The following is a 14,748-nucleotide window of genomic DNA, read 5'->3' as shown; positions in this document are numbered from 1 at the left end:
TATGAGTAAAATTAGTACAAAAAACATTACTAAGGATCCTGTAAGGTGTGGTATGGAGGGAAGTAAATGGGGGGGTGACACCATGAGTTATCACACCGCATGACACCAACCCTAGTGATGTCACTGGTGCCAGAGACTGGTATCATATTTGGATCTAGTGGCTACAACTCTTTCTTTCTTTCCTGGAAACTCTCCAAGGGCCTGTAACTGATGGCTCATGGGCTCAGTGACCACCACTTTGGGTAGCACTGAGCTAGAACATTTCATGGTCAAGATATAGGAATGAACTAGAAAACAGGACCAGCACTAAAACATGTGTGGTTATGGGTGGAATTTTAAACAATGTATCTCGAGGCTTCCCCAGCGCAGCAAACTCATACAACCACCACCATTTCCTCTCCTACACAGTTGTGAAAACTATAGAAGTTGAACCTTTGAAAGAGTAACCATTTCTGAAAATGTTCAAAAAATTTGGAGAAGCCAGAAGCTGCCTACTGCTGCCCTTTCTTTGTCCCACATACAGCAAAAAAAAGACAGAAACTGAGCATCAAAGACACCTTGTCCTTTGACCAATACTGAGTTTTCAGTTTTTATATGTTGTATTTTGAAGCTTTTCCTTAGTTAATTTGATTAGAAGGATTATCTCTTTTATCTTGTTTACATTAGGACAAGAAAGGCTTTTTAAATGCTGACACTAATAAGCCTAATTAGCAAAAAGGGCTTTTATTATGTTTGCTTAATACCTTATTTGATTGATTTAGAGCCTGTTTACTTAGGAAAAAACAACATGTTATAATTAGATTTTAAAAAAATAAAGCCTTTTCTAATTACCTAAAAAAGCAAAAGAGGGAGGGAGACAGAAGAATCGATAGAGGTTAAATCTAGAGGAGAAGAAAAAGAAGAAAGAATAAATGCAGGCTCATACAAAACTAAATTACAGAGGTTTCACCTTGCTAATTGAACAGTACATGAGGAATTGAACGGTTAGGCTACTAAATCGGCAATGGAAATTTAGTTTACAATACTGTTCTCTGGAAAAGCATGTAGATATAAACGCCAGCAGGACACTATCTGTGTATGAGAAAAAGACTAAAGAGGTTTGTACAGGTTACACCGTACTTGTGTTCATATTTTACATTCAGATGTTTGTGAGAATCTTTGTGCCTTTGTTCATTCCTGATTTGTACCCAGGGTTAAGAAAGAAAATCTCTCATATGGCAAAAGAATGTGGAGGATAACAGTAAAAAGGGGAAATCATGGAACTCAGAACAGTGTGCACAAGATGGTTTATTTTATAACAGAGAAAGTTATTCAGTTGCTGAATTCAGTGCAATTTTTAAAACAAGAAGATAAAAGGAGAAAGGTACCAAACTCAAAGCCTCACTTGTCAAGAAGGCTTCAGCTGAAAGACGTTTTCTGCAGGAATTACACACAATACACTTAGATTCCCACTCACCCAAATACAAACAAAACCAATTTCATTTCTATTGTGGCTCAAAATTAAACTCATTCAATATAGTTGTTACATTTCAAAACCATCTAGAATGAAAGTTTCATTCTAATTTCCTGTCACCATTTTTTATAGCTAAGGTGACACAAACAGGCTCACCCAAACAGGTACACAAGAAGCAGTTACAACAGTTGCAATCTCCTCTCAGATTACTTTTTTATTAGAAAGTTATGGAGTTGTCTCAAGGTGACAAGCAACAACCCAGCACCTTACAGCAGAGCTAGAGAACCCATGGTCTCCAAACGTTACCAAAATCCATTTCCCCGTAACTCCAGACTGCCTTTTCAGTGTTGAGTTAGGAGGGAACAATAGTCTACCAATATCTGTAGGGAAACATGTTGAGTTTCTCCACTCCTCTTCACAAGTTTTTAACTTCCTTTGTTGTTCTTGATGTTGTGTGCCTTCAAGTCATTTCGGACTTATGGCGACCCTAAGGAGACACTAGGGGTCTGATAATTCTGAAACCTTGTAACACTGTATTGATCACCTAGGCTTACAGTCCTCCAAAGGTTGTTAAGACTACAGCTTCCAGAATCCCTGACTGAAGTCCAAGGGTGGGTCTACTTGCCAGAATACTTCAATCTGCACTGAATCCCCACGCTTATCTGCTCTCTTTTGCTGTAGGTTTTTGGCTGTCACAGAGAATGATGAGCAGCGGCCTTCTCTGAAGTCAGAACAAGTCACACTATCAATGCTGGGTACCTAACAGCCACAGCAGTGGCACCAGGCACCTTGCAGGACCAAGAGTGAAAAGGCAGCTGCTGTTGTGGCTGTGAAGAAAGCCAAAAATCTACAGCAAAGTGCAGGTTAGGGGAAAGAAATAACGAATGGGGTGCAGGTGTTGTGAAAATAGTCTGAAACCGATTTGAGGTTTTGGCCCAGCATCATATAAACAGGACACAGCAAACTCAGGGAGAATTTGAGGCAAATCACCCATGTAGACAATGAAGGACCACAACTGGAGAGATATTGACATAGGCCTAGTTCCCAAAAACAACAGATGAGGCAGTACCCCACTCTCTGCATGGTACTATTGCAGGCAAAAATTCTCAGAATATATATCCTCCTTCTCTATTTTTATAAACAGAAATAAAACCCAGCAATATCAGGATAAAAGAGTGGTTGTTTTTTAAACTTTAGTTTATTCTGTACAGGATTTTTTTTAATGGAACAATAATCACTCATGTGAATTCCATTCTGGTTGCACAAAGATAATCCAGATATGTTTAACCACCTTATCTGTCATTTCTGAGAAAAAGGTCTAAGTCCTATCCCTTCCTTTTCTTTTCAATTTGACATCCCCAAAGTTTGGGACATGAGTGAGAATCACAACTTCTACTGTGTCTTAATTTACAGTATATTAGAAAGCCATCCAAATACATTTTAAAAACTTAGGAAAATCCTCTATAAACACCTAGATACAGCAAAATCCCTAATTTATTTTCACCATACTATAGGTTTTGAATGGCAAACAAGAGCTCTCTCGTAATCTTGTATTTTGCTCTTGAAATACACAGCATTTACCAGCAACCATTTTTTGCAGATTGAAAAAAAAAATCCTATCTCACTGACAAAAACTTCCCTTCCCAAAGTGTCCTTGTGCATGGAAACAGACATAAAGACATAGGTAGAAAAGGCATCTTTAGAACACTGTTAGAACAGCCTTGTTAACATCAAGACAAAGAAGTTACTTTATAAAGCAAAAATAGCATACACAGTAGTACCAACATATGGTAGGCAGTCTGCTTTGCTTGGGCAAACTCATCACAAAACACATCCTACACTTACTGTTAAGCAGCACTTACATTGTTTTCACAGTGTATTTATTTCCTAACAGGAATCAGTTTGGAAGGATATTCTCTCCATAATGATTAATGCTAAAGAATGTGGATGGGTATATTATATTTTCATTACCCTGTTAACCTAGCCATTAGGGGCCAGTGATGATGGAGAGGAGAGCAGAAAAAATCTAGCCCTCTCCAAAAAATGTAAGTCTCCTCTCAAAAGGCATTGGTGTCTCTCCCACTCCATTCATATACCAGAACACTGCTTAAATTCACATCGATGAGGAAAAACATACATCTGAATCTGCAAGCCTCGTCATTTTAGTATTGGTGAGCGCAAGCCTCGTCGTTTTAGTATTGGTGAGTGATGTCCTTACTGTCATTAAGAACAAGATACTTTCTTCAAATATTTTTTAAAGAACTGGCTGCAAACTGATTTGCAGTAGAAATTTTCTTATCTCCAGGATACAGGGAAGTTTACTGAGATCCCTTTCATTCTATACAATTATAGTACTATGATTCCAGTTTAATGGCCATGGTACCATCCTATGGAATCCTGGGATTTGTAGCTTTGGAGGAGCATTTAGAATTCTCAGCCAGAGAGCTTTGGCTCCCCATCGAACTGCAAACCCCAGGATCTTAAACTGGAATCATAATGCTATAACTGTGCAGTGTGAAGTGACAAATCCCAGGTGGTTATTTTCAATAGTCTTTTGAAGCAGAGTCACCATTGAGTTTCTGGAACCTTAAAAGACTAACATTGTTGTGGAATTTATTTATTTAGGAGGTTAGGATTTATTCCATTAGATGTACAAATTAATTTGGAAAAGCTCAGTTTGGGACCAAAACTCCTAGAATCCCCCAGCAAGCTACTAGCTATGAGTTCCAAATAACTTTGCTAAGTCTTGTCATGAAGCAGTCAATTAAGAAGGTAGGTGGTACTACACACCAAGCACAGAGAAAAGGGGGAAATTAACAATCCAGGGACAGCAATGCTACACACAAATGTACATGAATTGCAATACTGTACTAAAAAGAAAATAAATGAATACTAAACCTAACCAACCATCTTTAATCATCAGAATTGGCATGGCCCACTCCCAATTAGTAGCAGAGGGGCTTGATGAGATCAGTAGGGTTGGAGACTTTAATAAATCAATATGGTTTACTATGTGGTTACACACATGTTGTAACAAGTTATCACTGAGTAAATTTCCAACAGTAGACATCCTGTGTATGATACAGCTAATATTGCAGAACAAATTCAAATATGTGGTAAAATCCATATACCCCAAGTCTGAAAGAACTGACAAGCCAACATATGAGGCAGAAAATAGTAATGTCTTTAGTTTTACATATGCACCATCCCATACATTTAGGATCAGGTTTTGATTAAGCTAGAGAGGCGGGAGCAAGTAGACTTTAATAAGATATCACTGCTTTTACAGTCTGGTTTCAAAGGACTGTGCCTTTTTTAAATATTAGAACAACCAAAGTTTAACATACCAGATTTGAAATCCACATTTGTCTCAGGAGAGGCTTTTGCCATCAGAATACACTCGTGAACCTCAGGACAAATCACATATCATGTTCATCATTTGTTAACAGTGGCTTTAAGTATTAACGGACATGAGTAAAACATAGATTAATCTCCAGACCTTTCATATCATCCGATGTCAAGTCTCAACACAATACTTTTTTTATAGAAGCAGTTCACATATGCAGTAGTGAACCAACAATGTACATGCATGTGTGAACAAACTCCTTAACAGGGAAAGAAAGTACAATTTCTTCTGACAAGGAACAAAATAGAGCAGAGGGGTGAAATTCAGACTTCTCCATGTAACAGTTGTCAAGTTTTAACACAACATGGCATTTCACGTTCAGTACAACCCACACAGTACACATTTTATTATAATGCCAGGCAAATTTTTACAGACACTCCATACTGATCTTCTAAGTGGGAGAAAATGACTTTGTTATCCTCAAGTTGCAGAGGATATTCCTGAAAATGAAGACTGGAACTGCAATTTTCAGACTGAAGAAAAACTAACCCTGAAACCATTTATTTAACATAAACTCCCAAAGGAATTTGCAGCAGAATGTCAAGCTTATAAATCTGAGTAGTTGGAAATAACCCTGCACATCATACATCTTGAGAAGCACTGTCATAATTCAGATGTTCCTCTCTTACAGAGGAGGCTCAACACATTAATGGTGCAGATTATCAGCATGAATACCATCTTACATTTTCAGTTTAGGGCTAGTTCCAATAATGCCCAAAACACACAAATTTCTTCTTCATGTCTCCAAAATATTCATGTATACGTCTGAATGGGCATCCCTGAATTATGTGGCCAATTACGCAGACATTTCCTAAGAATAATCCAGTATGCATCTGTGGAGTGATGTACATACCATTGGCCCCATTAACTGCACTTAACCGATCAGTTTCAAGCCTTAGGATCACACCTTTATATTTCACACTCCATTCTCTCCTTGAAGGAAATTTCTCATCTCCCTTAACAGTAGTTAAGCAATTTTGCTGTTACTGATGTTAAATACCTAAATGCTATTCATGTTAACCAAGGGTGTTTGTATAGCCAGAAAGCAGAGTCACAATTCAAAGTAAGATCCAGATCTTGGCTTTAGGAGCACACTAGTTAGCCTAACCTGCTGGCTTGATGTAGATGTTGAGAAAATGCTCAGATGAGACTGGTTTCCAATTCACCAGGAAGCCAATCAGTTACCAGGAAGCCACTCTTATGTCAGCATCTCCCTTAGCACAAAACTGAATATATCCACCTCTATATTAATACATGCCATTTCAGTTCTGCAGATAAACCAAAGGCAACATGAAATAAACCTTCAAAAATACTTGTGGAAGTAAGGAGATATTAATTAGTATCTTATACATGTATAAGTTCACCTACAGAAGTGGTTGGCTGCTTCTGTCTGAAGCGGAATGCCAGCTTTCGGTTTAGTGGAGGTGCCACTGAGCATGGATGTGCATGGTACACAGATGTCCACATCCTTGAATATGGATGCATATTATACACAGGTGTGCATTTGCTTTGTAGATGGAAGCAAATGCATGTTTAGTTGTGCTATGATGCCATTTAACACAAGGGATGCATGACACATTCAATGCATAATTCCACAAGTGGAGATTTACATTATATATTCCCTGAAATAAGCTAACATATGGTCAGGTGCTATTAAGAATGGAGATGTATAAACAATCACCAGAAAATTGTGACTTCATAACAAGACTCCCGCATTATGGTATCATGAGCAATCCCTCAATGGCACTTTGAATGATTCATTGATGTAACCTGGAAATGTTTGCTTGACAGTGGTATTCCTTTCCAAACACTCATAATCCTCAAAGTTCTATTATGGAAAATGCTAATTTTGTATATAAAGAACAAGAGAAAAATACATGGAAGGGGATAAAGTTTTCTGAAACATAATAAATATCTAATAAGATCTCAACTAAAAGAGGAATGGCATGGATGGTGAGATTAATAAAGCAAATGCCAAAAAGGAACATATAATATAATGCCTTAAATATATAAGTCCATCAGTGGTCACCAAGATCAAAATAAATACAAATATGCATAAATTAATAGCAGAAAAAAAACCCATAACTAATCAATTAAACTACCTACTGGCCAATGTGACAATCTGATGAAATATGTTATTTATTCTACCATCCCTGCCCTGCCCTGCCCTCCAGTTACTATTATAATCCCTCCAAATCAACTAGGGTCTTGCTCATCCACTCTGCCATGTAACAGGGAAACCTCAATTTTAGGGTTTTAGTATTTAGATCTTCCATACCTTCAGGTCTGGCCTCTCTCCACTTATGTAGAATCTACTGTAATGGAGAAAAACATATCCTGCTTCCCACCAAGTATCCTTGATTCATTTATAACAGATGTGGCCAACAGTAAAAGGCTGGGAGAACACATTAACTCCCTAGGAGACTTTGGAGGGCAGTACTTGTGCCCCACCAATAATGATGATGAAGAAGATGTAATGATCGCACCTAGAGGATATGAGGGCATTTCTGCCATGTTTTGGGTTTCCAAAGAGGTCTCTCCTGGGCTTGAATTGACCCATGGGCTCCACGAAATGTGGTGTGAGTGTGCCCTAAGCCCACAGTGAACATTTTGAAGTAATTTGGGGTGAAAGAGATTTTTTGAAAATTTTTGCAAACATTGTTTTTGGCCCCTGGAGGGGGGCAGGAGGCCTCCCAACATGATAGAAATGTTAATGGGGGCCACAAAAATGGCCGTAGGGGGCCTCGGGATGCACTTTGGTCACATCTGATTTATAAGGTATCACTTAGGACTCTTGAAAAATTATGTACCTGAAAACAAATTGGGGCAAAGAACAAGCTGTGACTATGCCCCCCACCTGGGTCTCTTGGGTTTTCAACCCAGCTGAAATGAAATGGGCCCAAACCCAACATAAGCATTGATAAAGCACTAACAGAATTAGGAGTTTTCAAATTCCAGCCAGTCAGAAACACTCAAAAGCATCCATTATTTAAGTATTTGAGAGCAGGGTCCATCAACACCATTGAAATTAACATGCATAAGAACAAAGCCATGCCCAAATTAGTATAGGAATGCCTTTAAAACTCACTGAAAACAGTTGTGTTTTCAGAAGTGGCTGGCTATACTGCATCCTCCCTCCTGCTCTCTCTCTCTCATTTTCCCATGTGTATTAATGGCATTTCAGTAGCTTTGACTTTTCAGAACTGGAATAATGGAAATAGATAAAATCCACATACATAAAACTGACCACTGCAAGGAGGGGAACTCAACTGCTCTTTTCCATCCCACAAAGTAGAATAAATAACTTTTGGTGCTCTAGATGCTTTAGAATAAAATTCCTACAGTTCCTTACCATTGGCCATGCTGGCTGGAGCTTCAGCAAACTGAAATCCAAAACATCTGGAGGACCAAGCATTTCTTATCCCTGCACTAGAGAAAACAGAGTTACACAGGAGTAAAAGAGAACATAGGGTAAGGCTGTACCACAATAGCCTTTTTATGCATTATAAAAATGAGATGGCTAGAATGAGGGGATCTTATCACTTTAATTCTGCAGGGCAATGGGCAACTTATATTCAAAATGTTCTTTCCAATAATAGAAGACCTGGGGCAGGGGATAGATTAGAAAATTCAAAGAGGAATTCCATGTTTGTTTGTTTTTCAGGAAAAGGTTATGAAATTATTATTTTTTTAGAATGATGAATAAAATGTTTAAGGCAAGGTGTTCAAATATCTACTAATATTTACAAATCAATTCTAAATACTATGTAAGAGGAAGACTTCCATGTAAGACTGCACAGTATGAGACTATTACAATTCCTGGTCATGATTTACTTTTCTCGGGTCTTTTTATAGACGTACTGTATACGGTTTTTGCTTCAAACGACAGAGAATTAACTAAAACAAAATAATTTTCTCTGTATAACTAATGTTGATAGTTTTTTCTGATTTTATTTGCAGGAGAGGATGTTCTTCTTGTAAATTCCAAAATGTTCCTTATGGTTCTGGTTCTTCTCACAGTCTAGTTATTGTAGCTCAATTTATAACAAAAAAATACAATGTTTAAAAAGTACGTCTGGGGTATACTTTTCTTCTAGGTAAACTATACTTTCAGTATATCAGACATAATAATTTTCTGCCCATCCAAGCCTGATATAATGCATTTTGTGATCCCAAAGAAACAAAAGTCACTTTCAGCTTGCATTTTTCAATTTTTCTAATAATTTGTGATTTTTCCCTCAAAAAGAACAAAACAAATCCTCCCCCATGGCTTCAATTTTCAGTAAATTTATACCTCTATACAACAGAATAGGAGTTTGGCCTCATTTGCTTGTTTTCAAGAGGGATGAACCATTAAAAAAATTTTTTTAGCCGCCCCCATTCTGAAGTGATAAAATCTACAATCCCAGCCTAATATTTCTTTTTGTGTTGTACCTAGACCCAGTTTAAGATTCTTGATGTTTTTAAAGAGAGAAAGAGAAATGGTAAAGGAAGTGTGACAAAGAATATAGGAAATGAAGACTGAGTTGATATACCATTGTCCCAATGCAGAAGTGATAAGACTGGCAGCCCAAAAAATGACTGTTCATTTGGTTTATCTCAAACTCCTAAGGAAATTAAAGGTGCTAGGGTTGACCTATAAAACATTAAACAACTTGGGGCAAGGATATCTGAAAGACTGTTGCCTCCCATATGAGCCTGCCAGAAATTTGAGATCTTCAGAGGAAGCCCTGTTGCATGTCCTAACATCTCAAGAAGTTAGCTTTGTGGGTACACTTAAGATGTTTTTTTCATTAGCAGCACCTCGACTGTGGAACGCGCTACCCAAAGAAGTTAGGCTGGTCCCATCTCTTTTAAGCTTCTGATGGGCAACCAAAACAGTGCTATTCCGTATAGCATTCAGAGTTTGAAACTGAGGTTTTAACTCTTTTAAAACTAGATTCTAGGATTGTTTTTAGACTGCTTTTAGAAGTCTTTAAAGAGCATTTAAGGTGTTTTTAAAATGTTTTTATCTTGATATTGTTTTAATTGGTGTATATTTGTTCATCGCCTTGGGACCCTTGGGAGCTGGGAGACAATACAGAAATACTTCTAATAAATAAATAAATAAATAAATAAACATATCGGGACTGACATCATGAGCCCCCACTCTCTCTAAAATAACTTTCACTTAACCGTGACAACAGGGTTGGATATCTCTGCACTTTGATGGGTGAACAGGCATCTAACCTCAGTTGGCAGCCATGTAAAGAAGGGACTACCGATTTCACTAAACAGGTGGACTTCAGAAAAAGGATGATGCTTGGAAGCATGCCCAGGACAGGAGGAGCCATCCAGTAATCATTATCACTAGACTGCCAGCCAAGGCCAGATGCTTCCAAGAGAGCACAGATTCACCTGGCCTGAGCCAATAACAAAACTAAGTCTACCAATAAAATGTTTCCAATCATGTATGTTGATCAGAAAATCAGCACTCCACACATTAAACATTTATCCATGGCCAGCAATATCATGAAATAGTTCCCTTTGGCAGATTGTCCTGGCCCTCTAGACTTTATTAAAGTAATATGCTCCAATCCACCAAAAATATTTTTTTAATTCTCCACTCACCCAGTTCAGGTGCAAGAGCATCTCATTGTTTGGCAGGACATGAAAGGGGTTTCGGGGAGAAAGTTTATATGAAGGCAAAAAGTTGGAGGATGGAGTGAAAAGACACCAAGTGCTACCAAAATGCAGCATACCCTGAGGACAGCCATTAATGTCAAATTAAAGAGATACATGGGAACAAAAACCTTTTTTTTCCTGCATGTAAACTGAAAAGGCCAGCCACAAGAGGCCAGGGATCCTGAGATTACATGATCTGAAAATACACACACCAAATTCTGTACGGAAGATGGCTCAAATCTACAGGAACATGTGCAACTTTGCATACTGATTTGGGTTCTCTTTTGCTTTAGACTGAAGATGGACAAATGCAGGGGGGGCAGAGGACAAATCACACACACCCCACAACCTTCCTGTGGACCCCACAACAAATGCCTCCATTTTCCTTTGCAGTTCCTCTTAAAATAATGACAGAAGTGTTTGGGGTAATAGAGTTTTGGAGTAAAGGTAGGGTGGGGTAATTTCACCTATTTTTACACAATTGGTGGGGCTTTCTGAGTTATTGGTGAGCAAAAAAATGCTCAAAAATAGTAATTGGCAGTTCAGGGGACTTCAGGAGCCATATAAGTAGAGTTCAGAGACCGCATACTATGAAGCAAAACTACTCCCCATGCTCACCAAAATCAACTTTGTAGGATGGCAGGGCAGATAAAAGGAAAATAAACTGACAGTTGACAGGGGGTGTCTGTCAGATCTTTACTAAATCAGAGGAAAAGATACCTCTGAAAGGTTTGCGTAGATTACAAATATAGCTTTCTAAGTCCAAACTGAAGGACCAAGGTTTCCCCTGTATACCAGTTTTCCCTAAGCAGAGTGCTTCAAGGTATGATGGACTATGACCCCCATCAGCCCTAAGCAGCATGACCATTCCTCTCCTATCAAATGGATATTTCTACAGCTGTATTGCACATGTGCCACTGTGCAGGGCAACAAAAAAAAAAATATCTAAAGAAAGAGAAAAACCTAAAGAAACCCCAGGCTCTTTATTAGGGTTTCTCAGACCAAGCTCACTCATGCAAAGGTAGGGCAGAGATAAAGAAGGGTAGGAAAAAGAAGAGGCAATGGCAAGGATTTCCCCTACTCCCAGCCCCACAAGGCAGTGAAGAGCCTTAGCTAATGAACAGATATAACAAGAACACTTGGCCTCCTTCAACACATACGCCTGCCAAGTGGGAGCAAAATAAAACCTCTGACTTCCCCAATTCACTGTCAGGTTCACAGGCTGTTAAAAACATGGGAGAGTGCCTGGGAAGCAAGCCTCCTAAGGCACAGAGCACGAAAGCAGGGCACACAGCAAGCAGCAGGCAAAAGAAGCCGCTCCATATCAGGCTATTGGAGGCTGGGGTTGCAGGGGAATGACAAGAGCTGCTAGCAGGAATCATGTCTCATTGTACATAGCCAAGGTTCTCCATCTCGTTCTTGTACCGCTGTTCAGACACTTTACTCTTGTGCTGTTTGCTCTCCAAGTGCTGACGAAATTCTGCCTCCTCGCTGGCACTGGCATTGCACATGGAGCAGTAGAACTGGCCACTAGGAGTGACGCACATGGCGAGGTCACGCGGAATTCGCTGACGAGATCGTGGGTTGAAATATGGGCCTAGAGGAGGGAGAAAAAATGAGAAAGAGCCCACTTAGAGCCAGGGAGTCAGGGAGAAAGCTTAGGGCCTGTTCATAACCATAACTACAATCCATCCACCACAGAACACCTCAGGAGCACATGGACCACTATGAAACTGATGCTCAGAACAATAACATCAAGGTTTTTGTTGATGAAAATTCCACAACTATATTATACGTGAAGGTGGCTGTTATCTCCATAGCAGAAATAGATAGTTTTGGTTGGTTGGTTGGTTGGTTGGCTGGCTGGCTGGCTGGTTGGTTGGTTTTGCCTTTTATTTTCCTTGTTCTATTCTGTACTGTTTTGTGGGGAAGGATTCTCTAATGAGTTGGACCTCTGCCACTAGGCAGATGAGTTTTGGATACTTTCTTAGCATCCTAGCCAAATGTTAACAGCTATCCAGTCTAGATACAGAGTTCACTTGTTTTAGTAACCTTGTTGGATACTTTTGCTTTGCATTCATTAGACAGTTTGAGGCTGGGAAAGGCCACCCACAAGAGGCCAGGAATCCTGAGATTACATGCTCTGAAAAAACACACACCAAATTCTTTATGGGGGACAGTTCAAATCTACAGGAGCATGCACAGCTTCACATACTGATTTAGACTGAGGACAGACAAATGCATCGGGGCCAGAGACAGTCCCCCCACCACCATCCTGTGGTCCCCACAACAAATACCTCATTTCCCTCTACAGTTCTCAAAATAGTGACAGAGGTGCTGAGGGCCAAGGATGGATGGAAGAAGCGAATTTTCTTCAGTTGCTTACTTGCTTGTACAGTTCTCATAGCTATGAGGGGCAAAAACAGATCACACTTTCTTTGTTTGATTCTGCACTATATAAGCCTTGGAAGTCCATCTTCCATCACTTTCAGCCTGGGAGGGATGCACTCCAGCCTAGGCACCCCATATACCAGTGACGGGGACTTAATTTGATTGCCATCCAGTGGATAATCTGGGCAGAACTAGTTTGGGGGCCCAGTTCTACAGTCAGTTCTACTACTAGCTGTGAAAGGATGTTGGATGCCATTAGCAAAAGGCTGGAAAGCTTTGCTGTTGTACCAGCTGCTGCATCATTTCCTGCCAATAAACTTTATGTCATAACAATAATGCGTGTAAATGTTCAACATTAAAAGAACTCTTGGAGGCCTAGAACTACACCCAATTCCAGAACAGAAGTGCAGAAATGCAAATCACGACAGTCTCATACACAACCGTTTGGGGAGAGAAATTTTTCACAGAGAGAGGCTCCGTAACTATTTGTTGAGGCTCTACATCAGCAGGCAGGTAGTTATTAATTTTGTCTATTTGCAGACAGTTATAGGGAGAGAACAAATTACTTTTCCCATCCATGATCACTGAAACATCCTTATATAATCAGACTCTTACAAGCGCAAGAAGTGCCCTCTGTGTGTCCAATGTGGCTTACTCCTAAGCAGGTGTGCACAGGATAGATTCCAGGCAGCTCTTATTATTCCTAGGAGAGGTTAGTGACAATAGCTATCATAATATTTCTTAGCATTTAGTACAATTCTGATTTATAATTCCTGAGAATTCTCAATTGCACAGAATTCTTAGTGGTACAATTTTGCCAGATCATTTCAGGGGGGCTTGGCCTTACCTCACAAGGGATTCAAATCCCTCTGCCCTGCCCCCGTTCTAGAACCCAGGTTCACAAAAGTCACTTCCATTTAAGTTGTATCAGGCTCCAAGCCAGATGGCCCCCTACTAGATCGAAGCATATGCAATCTGTTTAAGGACGAACCTCAATAAGACAGTAGTTACAACATAGTGAAATCTGCCATCCACATGCAGCAAATTGCCACAGAGTGGCTCAGGGAGCTGAGAGGAAAACAGGCCACAAAACAGAAGGAAAAAGTTGCAGTGCTCCGCAGGATGTCTACAGAGCAGACTGTGACAAATGAGACAAGCCAGGGAACAGAATCAAGGCACTACAGGGGAAAGGAAGGAAAGTAGCCAAAGTGGTTTCCCTGACTGAAAGAAAATCTAAGCATTTATAGCTGCTTTTGCTTACATTGCCTCTGAGCATTGCTGGCTTCACAGCAGTCCAAAGAAAATGTTATGCCCTTGTGGTGTTCAAGTTTATACATCATGTAACAACTGTATCTTTCTGAGGTTATCCCTGGAAGAGTATATAAGATCAGCATAAGCCACATTAATAGAAACTTCCCACAGCTTGAAAATCAGTGCCCATGCTGGCTCAAATATTCTGGGAGTTATAATAATAATTTCAAAAGCAATTTCTCCCTTCGTCTATACTTCCGTACTGATTTAGGTGCATAAGAACCCTGCTGGATTGGACCAATGGCCTATGTGGTCTAGCATCCTGTTCCCACAGTACCCAGCTCAATCTCCCAAGCAGGACATGAGTGCCAACACCACCTTCCACTCCTGATCAGGAACTGCATACAATGCATGCTTCACCACAGCAGGGAGCATTCATGCAAACAGGAGCCTCTCCTCTTCAAATACCTCAGTTTCTACATGAAGAAAGGAACAAGGGAGGCTAGACATTTCCTTGGTCCCAAGCTGAAGAAAGAGTGGCAAATAATGCCTGAATAAGGCTGCTGTCTTATATTCCCCAGCT

At 39.7% G+C, this 14,748-nt stretch overlaps 1 protein-coding gene across 1 annotated transcript in view; it reads right to left on the bottom strand.

Moving 5' to 3' along the window:
- Positions 1-1,267: 1,267 nt before the first annotated feature.
- The window catches only part of LOC149317996 (zinc finger matrin-type protein 3-like), a 36,476-nt gene continuing 22,995 nt past the window's right edge, over positions 1,268-14,748 (bottom strand). The window contains exon 6 of the mRNA XM_089508802.1: positions 1,268-12,120. Coding sequence (XP_089364928.1) covers positions 11,909-12,120 — 212 coding nt within the window. The 3' untranslated portion in view covers positions 1,268-11,908. The remainder of the gene's footprint in view (positions 12,121-14,748) is intronic.

Source organism: Sceloporus occidentalis, unplaced genomic scaffold (assembly GCF_023333645.1).
Source record: "Sceloporus occidentalis isolate IW3139 unplaced genomic scaffold, rSceOcc1.0.p SCAF_2, whole genome shotgun sequence".
Lineage (NCBI taxonomy): Eukaryota > Metazoa > Chordata > Lepidosauria > Squamata > Phrynosomatidae > Sceloporus > Sceloporus occidentalis.
Note: the sequence above shows the minus strand (reverse complement) of the source record. Positions and strands in the feature narration are given on the sequence as shown.